The following is a 23,778-nucleotide window of genomic DNA, read 5'->3' as shown; positions in this document are numbered from 1 at the left end:
ACACATCACAAAATTTATTTTAATCCTACTACAGTCTTTAAACTTCTGCAGTTATTACCTGTATACTCAACAAATTTACTCCATTCATTTTTGAACTTTGCTTCCTCTTGGTTACGGATCTGGTGGGTCAGTTTTACTAATTCTACATATTCAACCATTTTTGTCTGCCCCTCCATTAGTGTTGGTATTTCCTGAGTTTTCCATTTTTGGGCTACTAAGATTCTGGCGGCAGTCATAGCGTACATAAATAGTCTCTGATCTGCTTTTCTTATTTCATCTCCTATCAACCCCAGCAAAAAGGCTTCGGGTTTTTTGGGGAAGGTATATTTAAACAGTTTTTTTTCAATTCGTTATAAATCATATCCTTTTTTTTTCATTTTTTGAATTTTTTTTGAAGAGGCTCAGGCAGCCTTCCTCCCCCACCTCCCTCAGCCCCTAAACCTCTTTCGGTGCCATCACTATCTCAGCCTAGGACCCACGTACCTACGGGACCGCCTCTCCTGGTATGCCCCATGGAGGACCTTAAGGTCCACAAATAACAACACCTTGGAGGTCCCAAGTCACAAGGTGGTTAGATTGGTCTCAACTAGGGCCAGGGCCTTTTCAGTGCTGGCCCCGACGTGGTGGAACGCTCTGTCCCAAGAGACTAGGGCCCTGCAGGACTTGACATCTTTCTGCAGGGCCTGCAAGACAGAGCTGTTCCTCCTGGCCTTTGGTTTGGACTCGGTCTGACCCTTATGTTTCCCTCCCCTTATAGTCTTGATTTATCAGCTATTTTAAAATGAGGCTGCATTTTAAATTGCATTTTAACCTGTATTTTAAATTGGGTTCCCCCCCTCTCGTTTCCCCCTATTATGTTCTTACTGTGATTTTATTTTATTGGTGTTAGCCGCCCTGAGCCTGGCTCTGGCCGGGGAGGGCGGGGTATAAGTAATAATAATAATAATAATAATCATCATCATCATCATCTCCTGTGAGAGGGAGTTCCACAGTTCCACCGCACACAGGATGGAGAAGGACTTTCTTTTCTCTGCCCTGGGACTTCCATCCTTCAGCTTCCATGGGCGCCCGTGAGTTCCAGTGTTGTCACGAGAGGCGGAGAGGAGCTTTTCTCTCTGCTTTCTCCTGATCAGCCTCTGCCAAGCTGCCCCCTCCTGGCGCTGAGGCCTTGCCAGATCTTGGCAGATGGGGCCGCCTCAAGAACTTGGCTCTTAAAGGGATTAGTGGGCAGAAGTGGGCCCAGCCGAGGATTTAGCTCCTCAGCGCAGTGCAGGACGGGAGACGGGCAAATCTGCCAGTTTCCAAAGCCTCTCACTTTCTCCTCCGGCCAGTCTTAAAATTCAGCTCCCTCCACGTCAGTCTGTGAATTTTCCATGGGAATCCATTACCACTTCTGTGCAAATTTCTCCGAAACTTTTTGTGTGGTGAGGCTCATTTGGCAACGAGGGGGAACGGGCCTTTTAGTGCCGTCATCAGCCTGGCCCTGTGGAACTCCCTGCCACTAGAGATTAAGCAGGCACGCCTTCCGTCTTTAACATCTTAAATGCCGGCTGAAAACATTTTCTATTCTGCAGCTGCTTAAGAAGACATCTTCCCACGATTGTTCATTGATGTCTGATTCATTTTTTAAAAATGGATTTTATTGTGTGGTATTGCATTTTAAACCAGTTGGAGGCATTTTTTGACAACGCAGCGGTATACAAATATTTGTGCAAATAAATAAATAAATAAATAAATAAATGATGATAGAGATAGATAGATAGAGATAGATAGATAGATGTGCAAATGAATGAATAGGCTCTAGTAAACCCCACAAGCCTGAGCTCTGCTCTAGAGAGGGCTAAGGGGCAGAGACAAAGCCCCCCCCCCCGATCCAACCCCACAAGCAGGTCTGGACAGGGAGCTTACTTGAGTGGGTACATGCGCAAAGCCACCCCCATCCCAGGGCAGTAGGAGAGGAAAGCGGCCAAGGCTGTCTCTTCCAGAAGGCCGAAGATCAGGATCTTGTTCCTGGAGGGAAAAAGAGAGAGGAGGGTGGGGTGGGGGTCACAAGGAAGGAGCTCAGGAGGACTGAGGACCACTAGGCGCTCCACCCCTCAGCTTGCTCCTGCTCACATCGTGTACGGACAACACAGAAAGCTGCCTGAAGCCCCATAGACCCTCCTTGGCTGCTGCCGGTCAGTGCAGATCATCCTGAGCTCGATGCATAGCAAGGGTGTGACTCAGGAGAAGGCAGTTACCTATATTCCGACGGACGATCACCTGCTAGGAGTGCTTTAGCTGCAAGTCCTGCATTGCAGGGGGTGGACTGGATAACCGTTGGGGGTCCCTTACAACTTCACAGTTATAGGTTTCTATGATCAGGGATTAGTTGGCTATGAACCAGGGTAAAAAAGGAAAGGTATGGGATGCGGGTGGCACTGTGGGTTAAACCATAGAGCCTAGGGCTTGCCGATCAGAAGGTCGGCGGTTCAAATCCCCGCCACGGGGTGAGCTCCCGTTGCTCAGTCCCTGCTCCTGCCAACCTAGCAGTTCAAAAGCACGCCAAAGTGCAAGTAGATAAATAGGTACTGCTCTGGCGGGAAGGTCAACAGCGTTTCCGTGCGCTGCTCTGGTTCGCTGGAAGCGGCTTAGCCATGCTGGCCACATGACCCGGAAGCTGTACGCCGGCTCCCTCGGTCAATAAAGCGAGATGAGCGCCACAACCCTAGAGTCGGTCACGACTGGACCTAATGGTCAGGGGGCCCTTTACCCTTTACCTAAAGGACCCCTGGATGGTTAAGTCCCTCAAAGGCGACTATGGGGTTGCGGCGCTCATCTCGCTTTCAGGCAGAGGGAGCCGGTGTTTGTTCGCAGACAGCTTTCCAGGTCATGTGGCCAGCAGGACTAAACCGCTACTGGCACACGGAGGACCGTGACGAATGCCGGAGCACACGTAAACACCGTTTACCTTCCCGCCGCAGCGGTACCTATTTATCTACTTGCACTGCGTGCTTTCAAACTGCTAGGTGGGCAGGAGCAGAGACTGAGCAACGGGAGCTCACCCCGTCGCGGGGATTCAAACCGCCAACCTTCTGATCGGCAAGCCCTAGGCTCTGTGGTTTAGACCACAGCGCCACCCACGTCCCCTTTGAAACATACAACACCCTGAGTTTTTGCTCTCAGATGTGCTATTAATTTAGGGTGTTTAAAGATTTGTGGCTGAAATGAATGTGAGGAGCAAAACAGTGCTTGGGTGGGGACGAAGCATGGGGCTGCCTCTGCTCTCTGGCAAACACTTGTATCAGAACAAGTTTTGAGATGATTCTTTACTGTCATTAAAAAGGTAAAGGGACCCCTGACCATTAGGTCCAGTCATGACCGACTCTGGGGTTGCGTCGCTCATCTCGCTTTACTGGCCGAGGGAGCCGGTGTACAGCTTCCGGGTCATGTGGCCAGCATGACTAAGCCTCTTCTGGCGAACCAGAGCAGCGCATGGAAACGCCGTTTACCTTTCCGCCGGAGCGGTACCTATTTATCTACTTGCACTTTGACGTGCTTTTGAACTGCTAGGTGGGCAGGAGCAGGGACCAAGCAACGGGAGCTCACCCCATCGTGGGGATTCGAACCGCTGACCTTCTGATCAGCAAGCCCAAGAGGCTCGGTGGTTTAGACCACAGCGCCACCCACATCCCAGGAGAGGTACATGGAACCTCCAAGTTCAGAGGCGTATCTATTTTTGGGTGGGGCTGGGACTTACTTCATGCCTTGCTGGAAGACCGAGTTCCTCCTGGTCTTGCAGATGATGAGGTCGGCCCACTGCACCACCACGATGCTGGCGAAGAAGGCCGTGTGGCAGGTGAACTCCACCACCTTCCGCTGCTCGTAGGTCTGCAGAGAGAGAAAGAACCACAGAACTGTGGGATCACCCGGTTCAAACGCCCCCTGCAATGCGCGAATCGCAGCTCAAAAACACCCGACGGGGCCACCCCACTCTGTCTCCAAAGAGGATAAAGCAATAAAACCATCACGATAAAAAAGCAACAACCGTGATTTAAAACTTTCAAAAACTTAAAAATAACAACAGACGAAAAACAGATTAAAATGCGCTATCGGTTTTCTATACATCTGGACAGGCTTAAACAAAAATATTTCCAGCAGGTGACAAGAAGAGTAGAGGGAATAATAATAATAATAATAATAATAATAATAATAATAATTTATTTATACCCCGCCCTTCTGGGTTCAGAAAACCGGGCTCAGGGCAGCTAACAACAAATTTAAAACACTTAATTGATGCAACAAAAAACAACATAAAATACAGTATAAAACGTGAATAACAATTCAGGATTCAAAAATCAATTTATTGGGAAAATCCATCCAATAAATGTTAGATGATCGCCAGGGCTAGCTGGCTAAATTAGTCCCATTTGGGCCAGCGAGGGGACCCGGGGAGAATTAGCTGTGGGGTCTCAGAGCGGGGAATCTTCATAAAAGGGGAGGGGGAGGGAAGGAAGGGGAATAAAAGATCAGGCTTAGTTCCAATTGGAAGCCAGGCGGAATAGCTCTGTCTTACAGGCCCGGCAGAAGGAGGTTAAATCCTGCAGGGCCCTGGTCTCCTGGGACAGAGCATTCCAGCAGGTCGGAGCCACCACTGAGAAGGCCCTGGCCCTGGGGGAGGATAGTCTGACTTCCTTAGGGCCTGGGACCTCCAAACTATGATGTCAATGCTGCTGTATTAAAAGAAAAAAATCTTTAAAATGAGGAAGAGGGATGATGTTGCATCTCCATGCAGAGTCCCCCTCAACAAGAAGAGGGCGCCCCACTCACCCACTCCTGCCCATAGCTGTCTTCCAGGTCGTTTTTGGAGCGGTCGTCCCAGTCCAAGCGGATGCCCAACAAGGTGGAGGGGAGGAATCCATTTTCGGCCAGGATGACAAAATAAGTGAAGAAGCCCCCAAGGGCCTGGATCATGCCTGAGGGGAGAGGGGAGAGTGGGGAGGGAGAGAGTCATTCCTCCGGAGGGGCACCTGAGCAAAGCTCTGCCAGCAGGAAGCGCCAGGGGACCTCAGTGGCTGGCCTGTCCCTTCTGCAGAAGGGGAAGATGGAGGCGGCAGGAGAGAGAGGCTGTCTGGGTTTGCCATGGGGGTGTGTGAGGTTTTCACCTGCCTCCCCATAGCCAGCCCTAGGGACCCTGAGTAAGGAGTTCACCAGAAAAATATAAAAACAAATCATTAAGAGAATTCAAGTTAATAAGGAACTCGAAAGAGATGGACAAGTTTTTGGCTAGGCATAAAATGGGGGGCGGGGTTGTGTGTGTGTAGAAGTTCATAGAATCACAGAACTATAGATTTGGAAGGGACTCCCAGAGTCATCTAGTCCAACCCTCTCTGCAATGTAGGAATCAGCTAAATCACAGCCTGCGAAGGTGGTATTCAGCTTTGGGGCCCCTTTGGGGTGTGAAGTCATCAGACTCTCTTTTTCTTGACCTACCCTATTTTGCTTAAATGCTGATAGATGCCGAATTAACAGCTTGGTCATAGTGTTACGTTCTAGTGATATTATGCTTTTTATTACATAACGTTGTATTACTGGCGGCTGTGTCTGTCTCTGTTGTGCCCCATCTGCAATATTGATTTAGGACAGTGGTTCCAAAGTGGTGATCTGCCGACCCCAGCGCGGTGGTCTGTGGCTACCACAGAGATATCAATTTTCCCCCCAAAAAAGTATGGCATCCATGGCTTGGCTTTTAAAAAACAGGGGGTCTGCAACGCTTAGCTAATTGGGAACCACTGATTTATGACATTCATACCTCGCCCTTTTCCCTCCAAGTAGCTCAAGGTGACACATGTGGTTCTCCCCCCCCCCTCATTTAGTCCCCACAACAACAACAACCTGGTGAGGTAGGTCAGGCTAAGAGTGACTGGCCAAGTTCACACCCAGGAAACTTCAGGGCCGAGTGGGGATTCGAACCCAGGTCTCTCCCCGGTGCTAGTCCTATACTCTAACCACAGTGGCATGGTGGCATCTACAGCGCTCCCCTTCTTATCCCCCAATCTGTGGGCTGGAAACTGGGTGCTTTGTGCCAGGCTGCTGGCAGTGGGAGCCCCTCACCGATCTGGCCGTAGGCCATGCTGATGAGACGCTCGTTCACCAGCTTGTCCGTCTTGGGGTTCCTCGGCTGCCTCTTCATGATGTCGCTCTCCGCAGCCTCATAAGCCAGGGAGATGGCCGGCACCTAAGGGAGAAGGAGCAGTGGGGTGTGAATTTCAGTGGGGCAGCAAGAACCGGAAACAGAAATAAGGCTGTGGAGGGGGCCAGCTCCATTTCCCCACTGTTAATATTTTGGGGATGATCCCCATGTTTGTGGGAGAGGTGCTCTTGACTGAAAACCCACACAGGGTTATTTTCAGGGTCGGCATTTGAGCAGGATCTTGCCCCCTCCCCCCGGGAACCTCTGCAAGCTATAGGGTTCGATTTCAGAGTTTCTTGGATGACTGGAATGAGCTACTATGAAATATACTGTATTTTTCGCTCTATAAGATGCACCAGACCACAAGATGCAACTAGTTTTTGGAGGAGGAAAACAAGGAAAAAAATATTCTGAATCTCAGAAGCCAGAACAGCAAGAGGGATCGCGGCGCAGTGAAAGCAGCAATCCCTCTTGCTGTTCTGGCTTCTGGGATAGCTGCGCAGCCTGCATTCGGTCCATATTTCCCCTGACTTTTTAGGAGGGAAAAAGTGAGTCTTATAGAGCAAAAAATACGGTATGTGGGAATGTTCAGGGATGCAGGAGAGGATACATTGTTTGACTATAGCCTTTCCAACTTGTGCTAACAAGTTCACAATTTAGCAGAGTAAAATTCCCCCTTTTAAACTCACAGCGGATGCATTTGCTCAGGCTGACTAAAGCCTCTAGAATAACTGTTCTGGTATTTTCCCCTTATTCCCTCATAAAAGATAAGACATGACAGTCTTCTATAAAAGTATAAAAAGAGTTTACTCACTCACATTCTGTTCACAATCAGATCCCAGAAGGCAGACTTAGTTTAGAAAAGTAACATACACTTGGAAACTATCCCATAAGGAGACTGTCCTCTCTTGGCTGGAGGCCAAAAGAGCATCTTTGGCTAGGCAGATGTTACTTCTTCAACGCATGTAGTCAAAAAGAGAGATGGCTGCCCTGCCCTGTGCTTTTGTCGTTACCTGCACAGGTGAGGCCACGCCCACCTCTAGTCACATGCAGAGGAAGTCTGTCCCAGCCCAGAAGGAAACAGGAAGTTGACCTGCTGGCTGGACAAACATTCCTCCCCATGTGTGTAAACATGTTCACTCTAGGAAGGTTGTACTTGACTGCTCTTGTGTTTCACATCCCACATGTGGGAGAGGTGCTCTTGACCACACAGGGTTTGTTTCAGGGTTGGCATTTGAGCAGGATCTTGCCCCCTCCCCCCGGGAACCTCTGCAAGCTCTAGGGTTCGATTTCAGAATTTTGTGGATGATTGGAATGAGCTACTATGAAATATATGCTGTATATGCTGCCCACTCTGGGAACCACAGATTCAGATTATGCATAGAACTGTACCTCCTTTCGTTGGCTAATGGATCACAAGATTTTGTTCAAATGCAACCTCCTTTGTCTCCTGCCCCCCTCCCTGGGCCCTGGTGACGCTTACCATGTCGGTGCCCAGGTCGATGCAGAGGATGGTGACGGTGCCCAGGGGAAGAGGGATGTTGGCAATGATGAAGAGCAGGAAAGGGGTGATCTCTGGAATGTTGCTGGTCAGGGTGTAGGCAATGGACTTCTTCAGGTTGTCAAAGATCAGGCGACCTGCCGGGCAGAGGATGGAGGCGCCATTTGTTTGTTTGTTTCACAAAATTTATACACCTCTTAATTGTAAAAACAAACAAACCACCATCAAAGTGGTTTACAGTGATAACGAAATAATAAAATCACCAGTAAAAGCAGCTCTTTAAAACATTCAAAAGACAAAATCAGCGACAAACTAAAAATGAATGAAAACATACACCAGCAATTCTACATGCCTGGGCAGGCCTAAACAAAACGGATAAATCATGATTTATAATGAAATGAAGAAGGTGCTTAAATGCATATTTGTGAAGAAACCAGAAGCCTTTCTCCTGGGCATGGTGGGCCAATTGGTATCAAGGAAAGATAGGACGTTTTTTATGTATGCTACAACAGCAGCAAGAGTACTTCTAGCAAAGTACTGGAAGACACAAGAACTACCCACACTGGAAGAGTGGCAGACCAAGGTGATTGACTACATGGGACTGGCGGAGATGACTGGCAGAATCCGCGACCAAGGGAGAGAGACGGTGGAAGAAGATTGGAAGAAATTTAAAGTTTATCTCAAGAACTGTTGCAAAATTAATGAGTGCTAAAATGTTTTGGGTCAGGTAAAACAGAATTGCGGGGACAAATAATTGGATATGAGAAAAAGGATTCAAAGGGGAAAAAAGTGTTATAAGTTGACATTGGGGCTTGCTGGAAAACTCTAAAACAGGGATGCAGAAAGGGGAGGTATGAGGAAGTCGATGAAAGAAGGTTTAAGAAAAAATGTGAAGAAATTATACATGTTTATATGTTTGTTTGTTTTTGTATTGTTTTGTATTGTATATTATTATGTGTTAAAAAACCAATAAAATTTTTATAAAAAAAATAAACAAAACTGATAAATCACTTGGGTGGGCACATATGGGGCGAGGGGGTTAGAGGGGTGGGCGAAGGAGGGGCAGCAGGGCCTCCTGGCTTGACCCGGCGCCCCTTCCACCCACCTTCCTCCACCCCCGTAACGATGGAGGCGAAGTTGTCGTCCAGGAGGATCATGTCCGCAGCCTGCTTGGAGACGTCGGAGCCGGCGATTCCCATGGCGATGCCAATGTCGGCCTTCTTCAAGGCGGGCGAGTCGTTCACCCCGTCCCCGGTCACGGCCACGATGGCCCCCTGAAGAACGGGAGGGGGGAATGGGGGTCAGCGCCAGACGTTGGGAGAAGGTGCAGAATGATAGCATCTACGGTATCTGATGTACAGTGGTACCTCGGGTTACAGACGCCTCAGGTTACAGACTCCGCTAACCCAGAAATAGTACCTCGGGTTAAGAACTTTGCTTCAGGATGAGAACAGAAATTGCGTGGCAGCAGCAGCAGGCCCCATTAGCTAAAGTGGTACCTCAGGTTAAGAACAATTTCAGGTTAAGAACGGACCTCCAGAACGAATTAAGTACTTAACCCGAGGTACCACTGTATGTGGTAGAGATGTGGGAAAGTGGCTCAGGAAGCATTGACCCAAATATTATTATTATTATTGTTGTTGTTGTTTTTGCTATTATTATTATTACAGTGGACGCTTGGGTAGCGAACGTGATCCGTGCGGGATGCACGTTCTCAACCCGCAGCGTTCACAACCCGCGTCTCCGCACACACGGGTTGCGATTTGGTGCTTCTGCACATGCGCAAAGCACAATTTAGCACTTCTGCACATGTGCGACCCCCAAAACCTGGAAGTAACCCGTTCTGGTACTTCTGGGTTTCAGCGGGTCCGTAACCCAAAAAAATGCAACCTGAAGCATCTGTAACCTGAGGTATGACTGTATTATTATTATTATTATTAAAATTTGTATGCACCCTTCAACTGAAGATCACAGGGCAGTTCACAAAATGAGACCACAAAATACCTAATAAAACAGAAACAAATCAATAACCCTCTTTTCACAAATGCATTTAAAAGGCCAATGATTGTTTAATCAGCCAACAGCCAGGTTAGGGAGACATGTTTCCGCCTGGCACCTAAAGATATGTGGTGAAGGCGCCAAGCAAGTCTCACTGAGAGAGCATTCCACAAATGGGGGGCCACCACAGAAAAGGCCCTTTCTCATGTTGCCACTCTCGTATCAGAGGCACATGACGAAAGGCCTCCGATGATCATTGCAGGGTCATACAAAGCAACCCCTAGGGAAAATGTCTCTAAACGTCCAGACCTGGCTTTCCTCAATCTTTTCACAGGAGAGAATATTCACCTGAAGCTGAAACCTGTCATGAGTTCTCTTCTACTAGTATCCAGGTATCCAGGCTCATAACTGCAAGGTCCTGGAAGGACTCAGAGCGGGTTCCCCTTGCAAACTGGCAAATAGCATTGGTGGGAAAATTAAACAATAAAACAAAATGATTGTGTGCCTGGCAAAAAACGAAAACAGAGCATCTGCCTCACCTGCCTCTGGCAACCTTCCACGATGATGAGCTTCTGCTGCGGGGAGGTGCGGGCAAAGACGATCTCCGTGTGGTTCTTGAGGATCTCGTCCAGCTGCTCAGAGGTCATGTCTTTGAGGTCTGATCCGTGGACCACACAAGCCTTGGCTTCCCTGTGAGGAGAGGGGGCCAGGGAGGAGGAGGAGGAGGAGGAGGAGGAGGAAGAAGAAGAAGAAGAAGAAGAAGAAGAAGAAGAGGAGGAGGAGTTTGGACTTGATATCCCACTTTATCACTACCCAAAGGAGTCTCAAAGCGGCTCACAATCTCCTTTCCCTTCCTCTCCATAACAAACACTCTGTGAGGTGAGTGAGGCTGAGAGACTTCAGAGAAGTGTGACTAGCCCAGGTCACCAGGGCAGCTGCAGGTGGAGGAGCGGGGAAGCGAACCCGGTTCCCCAGATTACGAGTCTACCACTCTTAATCACTACACCACACTGGCTCTCCACATTGGCGAAGGAAGCCCACGAGATACCTGGCTGGAGGAGGCCAGGAGGGGAAGCGGGGGCTGCCCAGGGACGGAAGCGCTGGCCTACCTGGGGTTGACCTGGTTGACGGGGATGTTGAGGCGGTCAGCGATGTCCTCCACTGTCTCGTTTCCCTCAGAGATGATGCCCACCCCCTTGGCAATGGCCTTGGCGGTGATGGGGTGGTCGCCGGTCACCATAATCACCTGGGGGAACAGGGGCAGAGACAGCAATCAGGACAAAAGCCTCATCCAGTGGAGCCAAAGGTTGCAAGATTCAGGAGAGATAAAGTGTATGGTTACCAGATTTTCTTTAATGAATCCGGGGACACTTTTTTTTTTTTGGAAGCTGAGTAGCAACAGGGAGTCAGTGGTGGGGATGGTGAGGCAAAAGACCCCGGGCCCAAGCACACATGCATATTGTATTAAAAAAAAACCTGCGCAATGGCTGGCCGCGACTCCTGAGCCTCCCCCGATCAGTCAAAACAAAGGGGGCAGGAGATCGGGGGAGGCTTGGAAGTCACGGGCAGTTGGCGCGCCATTGCCCAGGTTTTTTTAAAAATAAATTTTATTAGTATTTTCCACACAACAACAACACGAAAAATATCCAAAAATAACAATACACAACACACAAAAACCAACATTCGAAAACTAAAGAAAGGAACAACAACTAAAAACAAAAACAAAACAACAACAAATCCATATCTTACAAGTTAATACTATAAACACTAAAACAGCAACAAGAAGAAGACATTTACTTTCAGCAAACCCACAGGACCTCCTTTATCTCTCATTGTGTCTTCCTGTTTTCCTTATCATCTCTATCCTAGCATCTAGATATAAATCTCTGTGCATTTATGTTTCACAGGGTGCGAAAGAAGGGCTTTGCACCTTGCCCGGCAGAGAAACCGCATGCCTTGCGCCCCTCCTGGGCAATGGTGCGCTGCCCACCTGTGACTCCCGAGCCTTCCCCAATCTTCCCCCTTCCCCCTTTCTTTTGACAGATCAGGGGAGGCTTGGGAGTTGCGGCTGGCCAGCCATTGGTAGTGCAGTTGGCTCTGGCTGGCTTCAGGAGCTGCTTGCGGCTGTGGCGCCTGCCATCTTTGCTCTCCGGAAGTCCCCCTTGCACGCAAGACACATCATATGGGAACTTCCGGAGAGGAAAAATGGCGGGCGCCACGGCAGTGAGCAGCTCCTGACACAGTAGTGAGCCAACTGCGCTACCAGGCTGGCTCTGGGCTGCTGAGACTTCCACTGCCACGTTTCCTGAGGACAGATCTGCAAATCTGGGGATATTCCGGGGACGGAATTTGTCCGGGGACAGATCTGCAAATCCGTCTGGTAACTCTAAAGTCAAGTCCTCCTTCTGTCACAAGAGGCAGTGGTGGCCAACAGCCAAGTGGGGGATTCCTCCCCTCGTCTCCCAGGTCTTAGTCCAGTTCTCTGGGGCGTATGGGGTGGGGAGCGGGAGGGCAGAAGACGGAGCCCCTCTCCCCAGCATGGCTGACCTTAATCCCGGCGCTCCGGCACTTCCCCACGGCATCCGGCACGGCGGCCCGAGGCGGGTCAATCATGGACATGAGCCCCACAAAGCAGAGGTTGCTGGTGGGGAAGTTGACTTCGTCCGCGTCAAACTTGAAGCCTCGGGGGAACTGGTCTTCGGGGAGGTTGTAATGGCAGAAACCTGTGGGATTGCGGAGACGGACGGAGGGAGAGTGAGACCCCAAGAACTCGCCCACTCTGCTCCCCAACACAGAGAAAGCTCCATTGCCAGCAGCCCAGACCACCTCCTAGCCCCTTCCCCCTCTGCATCTGTTTCCACTGTGCTGCAGTTTGCCTTCGGGCAATAAAACTATGTTATCTGTCTTGATGTCGACAGTGGCGGATTTTTTTAAATGTAATTAAATACGTTATGGTTACATTATTGTTGTGTTATTATGCACCCTTTGTTTGAGTGCAAAGGAATAACTTTCTGGTGGCAAGAGCGGAACGGGCTAAACAGAGGCTAGACAGCCACCTGTCAGGGATCCTTCTTTTTTAATAATAATAATAATAATAATAATAATAATAATAATAATAATAATATATTTATACCCCGCCCATCTGGCTGAGTTTCCCCAGCCACTCTGGGCGGCTTCCAATGGAGTGTTAAAAACAATACAGCATTCTTTAGCTGTGATTCCTCCATTGCAGGGGGCTGGTCTGGATTACCAACACTACAATTCTATGAAACACAATGCAGGGGAAAATACAGTGTTTTTCGCTCTATAAGACGCACTTTTTCCTTCCTAAAATGTAAGGGGAAATGTGTGTGCATCTTATGGAACGAATGCAGGCGGGAGACTCTGCTCAGAGCTCCCTTTAAAGAGCCGCGTGGAGCATGTGTGTGGCTCTTGGGAGCTTTTCCCCGAAGAGGGAGAATGGCTGCCCTTCTCCCTCCTTGGGGAAAAGCCCCCAAGAGCCACACACACACTCCACGCACTCTTTAAAGGGAGTGCAGCTCTTGGGGGAGCCTTCATCCCGCTGCCCGGGAGAGGCTGTGCGTGGCTATCCCAGAAGCCAGAACCCTCTTGCTGTTCTAGCTTCTGGGATTCAGAATATTTTTTTGTTTTGTTTTCCTCCTCCAAAAACTAGGTGCATCTTATGGTCTGGTGCGTCTCATAGAGAGAAAAATACAGTAATCAATGACTTATTGTTTCAGTTTGAAAACAACAACAGCGAACGCTGGTTGTATCCAGTGGAATGATTTCTGTTCCCGGCATAGAACAAAGGAGCAAATGCTGGCAATTTCTGCCATAATTTCCCTGAGCAATGGTGCAACGTGGTGTCAGAAGTTGCGGTGAGTTTCTAAACTCTCACAATAGTCATCACACTCCATTTGAGAGACCCACATGCATTCATCATGTGCTTTCTTTGCCTCTCTGGGGCACACTCACTCCGAACCTCCCCCCCTTTCCCCACCTCCCAGGCCTGCTCACCCAGCACTCTCTCGCCCAGCCCCCCCAGCTCAAGGTAGGCGTTCTGGAAGGCGTCTCGCATCTCCTCGTCAAGAGGCACCTCCTGGCCTTGCAAGAGGATGTTGGAGCAGCGGTCGAGGATCCTCTCAGGGGCTCCCTTCATCACCAGGACGTAGCCGTTGGGCTTGTCTTCCAGCTCATGGATGGAGAGCTGAGGAAGAGAGATATCTGAGTGGAGGTCTATTCTGAAGCCAAAGGGGCTCTTGGGTGGCCAAATGCCAGGGATTCCTTAGTTGGGGTTCCTGAATAAAACTTTTATTTGTAAAAGGATTTCTATGCCATTGTTTATATACAGTGGACGCTCGGCTTGCGAATGTGATTCAGCGCTTCTGCGCATGTGCGAGCGCCGAAACCCGGAAGTAACCCATTCCGGTACTTCCGGGTTTCGGCGCATCTGTATCCCGAAAACACGCAACCTGAGCATCTGTAACCCGAGGTATGGCTGTACTGAAATATTAGGGCGCTGTGCAGAGTTAAAAACAGTACAAAACAATCGGTAAAATGAGTGGTCCAAAAGAGAGAGGCTCAGACAGGCCTGTTGGCCAAAAAAGGCACTTGGGAGATGCCTGAAAGTCAAAAGCAAGAGGGTGTCTGCCGCCCCTCTGCGTGGGAGCAGCAACACTCCTCTGTCACACAGGGGACAACCAGCAGAGCTCCTCTTGGACGGCGTCCGTGACGCCCTTTGTTTTGTTTTTTTTATGCCCTTTGTCCCTGCCATGAAATATGTGCCTGTGCTCCTGCTGCACTTCAGCATTTAAATAAATAATAATAATTTTTTATTTATACCCCGCCCTTCTGGGTTCAGAAAACTGGGCTCAGGGCGGCCAACAACAAATTTAAAACACTTAATTGATGCAACAAAAAACAGCATAAAATACAGTATAAAACGCGAATAACAATAAATTCAGGATTCAAAAATCAATTTAGGGGGAAAGTCCATCTAATAAACATTAGATGATTGCCAGGGCTAGCTGGCTAAATGAGTCCCACTTGGGCCAGCGAGGAGACCAGGGGAGAATTAGCTGTGGGATCCCAGAGTGGGTGATCTTCATAAAAGGGGAGGGGGAGGGAAGGAAGGGGAATAAAAGATCAGGCTAACTTCAAATGGAAAGCCAGGCAGAATAGCTCTGTCTTACAGGCCTGGCAGAAGGAGGTTAAATCCTGCAGGGCCCTGGTCTCCTGGGACAGAGCACTCCACCAGGTCGGAGCCACCACTGAGAAGGCCCTGCCCTGGGGGAGGATAGTCTGACTTCCTTTGAGCACAGAGTTTTCCCAGAGTGAAAACACAGCTCTCAGTGGCTCTTAAAAGCCCAGGGAGGAGACCCCGGCTTCCTCCTGGCTTCAGAGGCGGCGGTAGCTGTGCAAGGAATGCTGCCTCAGCTCTTCCTCTCAGGCTGAATCCAGGAGACGAAAATGCATGTGTGAACTGAAGATTGCGGGGGGGGGGGTCTTTCTTGTTGGCCCTGACCCCCCCTCTGCCATTAAGCTGAGCTCTGGCCCCCTCTAGCGGACCCTCACAGCCACTTCACTCATAGCACTGGGTTGAATGAACAGATTTGGAATTAACGGGAGAAATCCCAGTTTGAAAAAGGGGCGTCATTATTCTGATCTTGTTTCATGGAGCTTTTCCTAGTCTCTGCCTTTGGGGCCTGACCCCTCTGAGCTCCAAGGCAAAGCAAAGACTTGCTTTAGTAACTTACAAACTTCATTTTTTAAAATGCTGTTCAGTCCAAAGGTCCCTGCAGCGGCTTAAGGGTTTTCCTAATTTTTAAAAAAGCCAATACCCAGCAGTATAATAACAGGGGCAGAGGCAATAAAATAGGGAAACTGTGAAAACCACCTGTAGCCCCAAGGATACAGAGACTGTGACAGCCCCCCCCACCCCCATGTGTCCAGTGTGAGGTAGGTTAGGCTGAGAGAGGCGGGGGCTGCCCCCCAGGTCACAAAGCAGTGAGCTTTATGGCCACGGGGGATTCGAACCCTCATCTCCCCCAAGTCCTAGCCTAACACTCTAATCCAGCAAACTTATTCAGCAGGGGGCCGGTCCACTGTCCCTCTGATCTTGTGGGGGGCCAGACTATTTTGGGGGAAAAAATGAATGAATTCCTGTGCCCCACAAATAACCCAGAGATGAATTTTAAATAAAAGGACACATTCTACTCATGTAAAAATACGCTGATTCCCAGACCGCCTGCGGGCTGGATTTAGAAGGCGATTGGGCTGGATCAGGCCCCCGGGCCTTAGTTTGTCTACCCATGCTCTAACCACTGCACCACCACTGCCACACACACCCAACCTGGTATTTGTTGGTGGAGTTGAAGGGAATCTCCGTCACTTTGGGGTTCCTGTCGCGCATCTTCTTGACGGACCCACAGGAGAGCTCGATGCATTTCAGGAGGGCGGATTCTGAGGCGTCCCCAGCCGTGTCCCTCTGGCAAAGGAAGGAAGGAAGGGGGTCAGGGGAGGAAGTCTACTGCCCTCCACACTGGACGGAAATGTCCTCTTTTGGCTCCACATGCAGGGGGGCAATTTGAAAAAAGAGGGTGAGTAAGGGGTCAGTGGGGTCTTAGCCCCATCTGCACCACTCACATAAAGAGCTACCACCCCACTTTAAACAGTTTATGGCTTCCTCCAAAGAATCCCGGGAACTGTAGCTTGTTCAGGGTGCAGAGAGTCATTAAGAAACTCCCCCCATTCCACCTCCCAGCGCTATAATTCCCAGAGTGGCCCAACAGCCAACCCTTCTTCCCAGGAAACTCTGGGAACTATAGGGCCACATTCACATTTAAAGCGCTATGATACCACTTTAGCCAGTCATGGCTTTCTTCAAAGAATCTCTGGGAACTGTAGTTCATTCAGGGTGCAGAGAGCCATTAGGAAATTGAAATAAATTGAAACTGAAATACTTTATTATCACGTGTACAACTTGTATGCAGTGAGATTACACGGAGCTCAGAGCCGCAGCGTATGAACGCGCCGCCAACTTGGAACGGAAGATGAGACCCCAAAGCTACAATTCCCAGGGTGGTTTAACAATCGGTTAAAGCTTGTGGGGGCTACCGAGTTCTTCCCAGGTTTTCTGGAGGCTGAATCCGACCTCCCTCTGCTGCCCCCCCTGTACCTTAGAGATGGGGACCTTGTCCTGCCCTGCTCTGAAGACGGCCCGGTTGCAGAGGCCGGCGATCCGGGCCAGGGCCGTCCACGTGGGTGAACGCTTGTCAAACGTGGCTCCTGGGGGGAGAGAACCAGGGGGTGGGGGGTCAGAGTTATTTGAAGAGCGGAGTATGGCGGGGAGGGGGGGAGCTGATACTGTGAGCAGGTACCACTGGGGCCTCAGACAGGCGGTAACAATTAGTCCCCAAAGCATAGCTGCCAACTTTTCATTTTTCTTGCAAGGAATCCTATTCGGAATAAGGGAATTTCCCTTTATAAAAGGGAAACCTTGACTGCTATGCCCCAAAGTGGGAGCGCGGGATGGGGCTGCCTGGTTGCCAGCATCTCGCCCCATAAATATTTACGTTAACCTGCGGGGGGGGGGGGAGAGAGAACACGCTGTGTTTTAGACTGGGGGAGGCTTCCAACAAAATATTAAAATACAGTAATACATCAAACATTGAAAGCTTCCCTAAACAAGGCTGTCTTCTAAAAGTTCCCTAAACAGATGTCTTCTAAAAGTTTGGTAGTTGTTTTTCTCTTTGACATCTGATGGGAGGGAGTTCCACAGGGTTGGTGCCACCACCGAGAAGGCCCTCTGCCTGGTTCCCTGTAACTTGGCTTCTCGCAATGAGGGAACCGCCGGAAGGCCCTCGGAGCTGGACCTCAGTGTCTGGGCAGAACGATGGGGGTGGAGACGCTCCTTCAGGTCTACTGGGTTGAGGCCGTTTAGGGCTTTAAAGGTCAGCACCAACACTTTGAATTGCACTCAGAAACGTACTGGGAGCCAATGCAGGTCTTTCAAGACCGGTGTTATGTGGTCTCGGCGGCCGCTCCCAGTCACCAGTCTGGCTGCCTCATTCTGGATTAATTGCAGTTTCTGGGTCACCTTCAAAGGTAGCCCCACGTAGAGCGCATTGCAGTAGTCCAAGAGGGAGATAACAAGAGCATGCACCACTCTGGCGAGACAGTCTGCAGGCAGGGAGGGTCTCATCCTGCGTACCAGATGGAGCTGGTAGACAGCCGCCCAGGACACAGAATTAACCTGTGCCTCCATGGACAGCTGTGAGTCCAAAATGACTCCCAGGCTGCGCACCTGGTCCTTCAGGGGCACAGTTACCCCATTCAGGACCAGGGAGTCCCCCCCACCCGCCCGCCCCCTATCCCTGCAAAACAGTACTTCTGTCTTGTCAGGATTCAACCTCAATCTGCCATCCATCCTCCAACCACCTCCAGACACTCTGGAGGGAAAGGGGTTCAGTCCTGATTTGAAAGCTGGGGGGTCACGGGGGCACCCCAGACCAACTCCCCTCCCACCCTGCTTCCCAACAGCAGCTCTTTCCCCCCATGTGCCCTCCCCCCTGCCCCCCGCTCACCGGACTGGTCCTCGGTGGTGTCTGCCTCGTGGATCTGGTTGTCGAACCACATGTGGGCCACGGTCATGCGGTTCTGGGTGAGGGTGCCCGTCTTGTCGGAGCAGATGGTGGAGGTGGAGCCCAGCGTCTCCACGGCCTCCAGGTTCTTCACCAGGCAGTTCTTGCGGGCCATGCGCTTGGCGGTCAGGGTCAAGCACACCTGCCGGGCGGCGGGGAGAGGGTCAAGCAAGGATTGATAAAAGGGAGAGTCTTCACAGCGGCCAACCGGATGCCCCTTTTGGGAAACCCGTACGCGGGATCTGAGCACCAAAGCCCTTTTCCCTCCAGCCACTGGTTTTTGGAAGAATATCCTGCCTCCATTCTGGGAACATTCCTCTAGGGCAGGTTTGGGGGAACATTTTACACCCCTCCAGATACAGTGGTACCTCGGTTTAAGAACAGTCCTGTATAAGAACGATTCGGTTTACAAACTCCGCAAAACAAAAGTGCAGTGCTACCTCTGGCTGCGAACGGGATCCATGCTGCAGGGCCGTTTGCAACATGAAAAGAATGCAACCCACACCGGTGCATCTGCGCATGCGCGGGTTGCAATTCGCCGCTTCTGCGCATGCATGTGACGTCATTTTGCACGCCTGCGTGAGCGGCGAAACCCGGAAGTAACCCTTTCCGGTACTTCCAGGTCGCCGCGGGACGTAACATGAGGCATGACTGTAGTGTCCCGGTTTGTGAACCTTACCTCGGTCCAAGAATGGAATCCGAATGGTGGAAGGGCACTGGCGGCGGGAGACTTCCTTAGGGAAAGCGCACCGCGATTGAAGAATGGTTTTGGTTTAAGAACAGACTTCCAGAACAGATAAGTTCATAAACCGAGGTACCACTGGCAGAGGAACGGGGGTGCAGAGGGAGCGGACCGCGCCTGGCACCACTATTCTGGTAGGGTGCCATCGCGGTGGCCCCCCGACACACGCTGCACACCCCACCAGGTGCCACGCCCCCACAAATGGGGCACCACGCCCCCAGGATGTGCTCCACTCCCCTGCGGGCAGCGCGCCATGCCCTCGCAGGCGGCGTACCATGCCCCCGGGGCATGCGCCATACCCTCTGGGGGTGCCAGCCATGCACCCGCCTGCCCTCCACCCTGGTAGCGGAGCTTCTCCACTGCGACGTACCACTGCATATTGTTGCCCTCATTTTCCACAGCGCCCCACAGAACCTAGTTCTGAGCATCGCTGTCAACCTTCCCTTTTTTTGCGGGGAATTCCCTTATTCCAGCACTGTTTCCCGCTACTTCCCGCTGCTATCCCAGACTGTTAGATATCCTGTATGCTGTCTCCGGGACAGGGGAGGCTGCTGATCCCTTATTTTCAAATCCGAAAGTTGGCGGCTATGGCTCTGAGCCTACCGTGACGGTTGCCAGGAGTCCTTCGGGGACGTTGGCCACGATGATGCCAATGAGGAAGATGACGCCCTCCAGCCAGGTGTAGCCCAGGATGAGGGAGAGGATGAAGAAGGAGAGGCCCAGGAAGACGGCCACCCCCGTGATGATGCGGATGAAGTGCTCGATCTCCATGGCGATGGGGGTGCGGCCCACCTCCAGGCCGGACGCCAGGGAGGCAATGCGGCCCATCACTGTCCGGTCCCCGGTCGAGATGACGATGCCCCGGGCAGTGCCTGCGCAGGACAGGAGGGAAAGGGAAGGGGTTTATTTCCCCCCTCCAAATCGGGGAGAGGTTGCTGGTTCCTGGGGTGTCCCTGGCACCTGTGTTCCTCAGGTGAACCTGGGATCCGGGCGCCACGGCTCCTTCACGCGGCACGTGGTTAAACTGTGGAACTCCCTGCCACAGGATCCTTTAAAGGAGGATTGGACAAACTCAGGGAGGAGGAGGGGGCTATTGATGGCTAGCTATACTCTGCCTCTACCATCAGAGGCAGTGAAGCTTCTGAATACCAGTTGCTGGAAACCGCAAGAAGGAAGAAGGTAATAATAATAATAATAATAATAATAATTATTTATTTGCACCTTGCCCATCTGGCTGGGTTTTCCCAGCCACTCTGGGCGGCTTCCAACAGAGATTAAAAATACATCAAAACATTAATCATTAAAAACTTCCCTAAACACTAAAACTTCCCTTCCCTAAAAACTTTGTTTCTCTTTCACTTCTGTTGTGCTTGAATCCTGCTTGCAGGGCTCCCTTTGGGGCCTTTTCTCAGGACAGGATCCTGGGCTAGTTGGGCCCCCTTTGGCCTGATCCAGAAGCCGGACTCCTAAGATTTTATGGAACCTCCAGCTCCAGAGGCAGTCTATCCGCATCCCTGGGTTCTTTGGGGCTTTTTGCTACTGTGAGAACAGGATGCCAGCCGAGATGGCCTGATCCTGAAGCCAGACTCTCTTTATATTCCTATGTTCCAGGCATGCCTGGTTCCTGGGTTGCTCAGGTAAACCTGAGATTCTGATGCTACGTGTCAGAATCAGGTTTGAAAGCTACCTAAATCCTGTGGGGGAATGTCAGCCAGGAAGGAAGAATGTTCAGACCACAGAAACAATGGTTCTTGTATTTTAAATGTGAGGTGATCTTTCTCTTTCTCTTTTTTATTCCTTCCCCTCCTTTGTTTCTCTTTCACTCCTTTCTTCACTAAATTTGCATATAGATAGATAGATGATAGATAGATAGATGATAGATAGATAGATGATAGATAGATAGTGTCAGAGCTACCCTAGGTCCCAGCTCACAAAGGACCAACGCTGCTTCGTTGTTAAGTATAAAAGTCTTTATTGAAGTTCAGTTTCACTTCCAGAGCCGCAGCGTGCAGCCCCACGTCTAAAGTGTCAGACCACTGGTGCTCCGTCTGAGTCTCCTCCCCCTTGACACCAATTTAAGATTCTAGCCTTGCTCCACCTTCTCCGCTGCTCCTTCCTCCTCTGGGTCCGCCTGCCCGCCGGGGTTCTGCCCTTTCTAGCCTCTTCTCCCGCTGATTCCCCTGAGCCTTCTCCCTCCCTCCGGCGGGCTTTAGGAGCTGGTTCCCCATCCGGGTCTCCTGCTGTTCCGCGCGCCTGCACATTTGAACTTGGCGCGCGCGCCCAGCCAGCAGCTTTCCTTCTGACCATTCCACTGCTGCTGTCACTGCTTCCCCCTTCGGGGGGGCTAGCTGCAACTGACCTCCCCTCCGTTGGAGGTGTGGTCAGCCCTGACTCCCTCTCTGGAGGAGACACTGCTCCTGACACATGTGACTCCTCCCCCCCACTACGCTCTGGTGGGGAAACTGGTCCCGATCCTCCACTGCTGCTTTGGGGTTCCCCTCTGTCTCCTTGTTTCTGGTGCGTCCCCCCTGGGACCCCCCTTGCCCTGACCATAGACGCCCCCTTCTGGGAATCTTCTGATTCGCTGGAGAAGCTCATGGAATCTCTCGGGCCACTGTCATACTCCCCTACGCTGCCCTCGGATTCTTCCCCTTCGCTCTCCCAATCCTCTCTCCCCAGTGCTCCTGCTCCTGATTCCCTGACAGATAGATAGATAGATAGATATGTACGTATTTTTCGCTCCATATGACACACTTTTTCCTTCCTAAAAAGTAAGGGGAAATGTCTGTGCGTCTTATGGAGCAAATGTTTGGTCCCTGGAGCCGAATTGCCCAGGGGAGAAAAGCAGATCATGCTCTTTTTTTTTTAAAGAGGGAAGGGGGTGTTGAAACAAAGCCGCTAATCCGCAAGAGATCAGGGAGCGAGATAAGGGATGCTAGCAATAAAGGAGGCTGCCTGGGAGGGAGGAGGTAAAGACAGCGAACTTGCAAAGGGGGGAAACAGGAAAACTAAAGCAATAAGGAGAGAAATTAGAAGAAAAGGAGGAGCAAAAAACTGCTCCAGCTAAGGAAAAGACACTAAGGCAAACAAGAGGGAAGGGAGTGTTGAAAGGAAGCAGCTGATCGGCAAGCGATCGGGGAGGGAGATAAGGGAGGCTAGAGATAAAGGAGGCTGCCTGGGAGGCGGGAGGTAAAAGCCCATGGATCCTCAGGATTTTTGCATTGGGTCACCCCAAATTCACCATCAGATCACATAGCATGTCCATGGCTACAGCCTGCACCAAAAAAATCACGCACCCACTGTTTCGTGGGGCCGCAATGGCACAAAAACGTGGTTACAAAGCATGGATCCACATGGATCCTCAGGATTTTTGCATTGGGCTGCCCCAAACTCGCCGTCAAATCACATGTCTGTGGCCACAGCATGAACCACAAAAATCATACACCCACTGTTTTGTTCATAATTTTTTTTTTCTTGTTTTCCTCCTCTAAAAATTAGGTGCATCTTATGGTCAGGTGCGTCTTATGGGGTGAAAAATACGGTATGTGTTTGTGTGTGTATACATATATATGTAAATTTCTTCATTAGATTTGCATATATGTGTGTGTGTGTGTGTGTGTGTGTGTGTGTGTGTGTGTCCACTCTGCTATTGGATCAATTTTGACACAAACTAGCAAACGAATAGATGAACTAATGAATGAATAAGCTGGGCAGGGTCTGGGTGCAATTCAGCGTTTCATGGGGAATGGCCGGGGACGGCGGAGGCAACTATTCCTGCAGCCTGGCAGCAAAGATTATGATGCCCAGGTCTGACCTTCCCGGGGGGTGAGGTGGGTCCGGTCTCTGCTTTTCCTCGCCCCCCTCCATCCCCCCTTGCCCTTTCACCTTCCACGCAGTTGGTGGAGAAGAAGCAGATGTTCCGGGTCTCCAGCGGGTTCTCGTGGGTGAACTCCGGAGAACGGGTCTGTGGTTCCGACTCGCCTGTCAGGGAGGAGTTATCCACCTGCACGAGACAACAGAGAAAGCTGCACGATGTGGGGTTTTGTGTGTTTTCCCGAACATATTTATCGGCTGGTTTTATATCTTGCTCCTCCTTCCATGAGAGGCAACATATGCATTTATTTTCTTCTTATATATAATAACAATTTTTATTTGTTTTCAATTACAAGAATCCAATAATAGCCTCATTATAACAATGCCAAATTATAATACAATTACTAATACCAATCATTCTGATGCCAAATTATATCATTTACGTGGCCCTACCACGTGCTAGAATTGATGGCTTGATGATTTAATTCATTTCAGCGTTTTGCAGGGAGTGAAACTAAGTGAGTCTCACTTCCAACTCTGCAGTTCTATGATTCTATATTTTGCAGCTCACTGCTGGGCCTTCCAGGGTGGATTTGATTTAAATCAAATCAATTTAAATCATGATTTAAATCACTAGTCAGTAAGACTTGATTTAAATCTTCTTTTTTTACAGAAAGACTCATTTTTGCTGGTATAATCTTAATATTTACAACCAGAGGAAGGTTTCATTTTTGGAATAATAAATTTTCAGAGTAGTTTTTACAGTTATATCAAAAATTACTGATTTGGTTATACTATTAGAAATGCATAGACAGATAATTATTAAACTATTGTGAGGTTTAAGAAGTTAACTGTTTATATTTGAACAACTTTTCTGCTGCACTTTATCGGAAGGAGAAAACCAATCAGT

General features: G+C 50.1%; 2 protein-coding genes across 2 annotated transcripts in view; both read right to left on the bottom strand.

Moving 5' to 3' along the window:
• The window catches only part of LOC310751719 (uncharacterized protein), a 950,206-nt gene that overhangs the window by 677,045 nt on the left and 249,383 nt on the right, over positions 1–23,778 (bottom strand). The gene's annotated exons all lie outside the window — the stretch shown is intronic.
• The window catches only part of LOC310751649 (sodium/potassium-transporting ATPase subunit alpha-2), a 46,412-nt gene that overhangs the window by 2,530 nt on the left and 20,104 nt on the right, over positions 1–23,778 (bottom strand). Inside the window, exons 7-21 of the mRNA XM_083591043.1 lie at positions 22,941–23,058; positions 19,659–19,927; positions 18,257–18,455; positions 16,849–16,958; positions 16,024–16,158; positions 13,689–13,878; positions 12,219–12,394; positions 10,781–10,917; positions 10,211–10,361; positions 8,779–8,947; positions 7,656–7,810; positions 6,094–6,217; positions 4,810–4,955; positions 3,740–3,870; positions 1,909–2,010 (exon numbers count right to left, since the gene is read on the bottom strand). Of these exons, the coding sequence (XP_083447169.1) occupies positions 1,909–2,010; positions 3,740–3,870; positions 4,810–4,955; positions 6,094–6,217; positions 7,656–7,810; positions 8,779–8,947; positions 10,211–10,361; positions 10,781–10,917; positions 12,219–12,394; positions 13,689–13,878; positions 16,024–16,158; positions 16,849–16,958; positions 18,257–18,455; positions 19,659–19,927; positions 22,941–23,058 (2,312 nt within the window). The remainder of the gene's footprint in view (positions 1–1,908; positions 2,011–3,739; positions 3,871–4,809; positions 4,956–6,093; positions 6,218–7,655; positions 7,811–8,778; positions 8,948–10,210; positions 10,362–10,780; positions 10,918–12,218; positions 12,395–13,688; positions 13,879–16,023; positions 16,159–16,848; positions 16,959–18,256; positions 18,456–19,658; positions 19,928–22,940; positions 23,059–23,778) is intronic.

This window comes from Podarcis filfolensis, assembly GCF_964270895.1.
Source record: "Podarcis filfolensis genome assembly, chromosome: 16".
Taxonomy (NCBI): domain Eukaryota; kingdom Metazoa; phylum Chordata; class Lepidosauria; order Squamata; family Lacertidae; genus Podarcis; species Podarcis filfolensis.
Note: the sequence above shows the minus strand (reverse complement) of the source record. Positions and strands in the feature narration are given on the sequence as shown.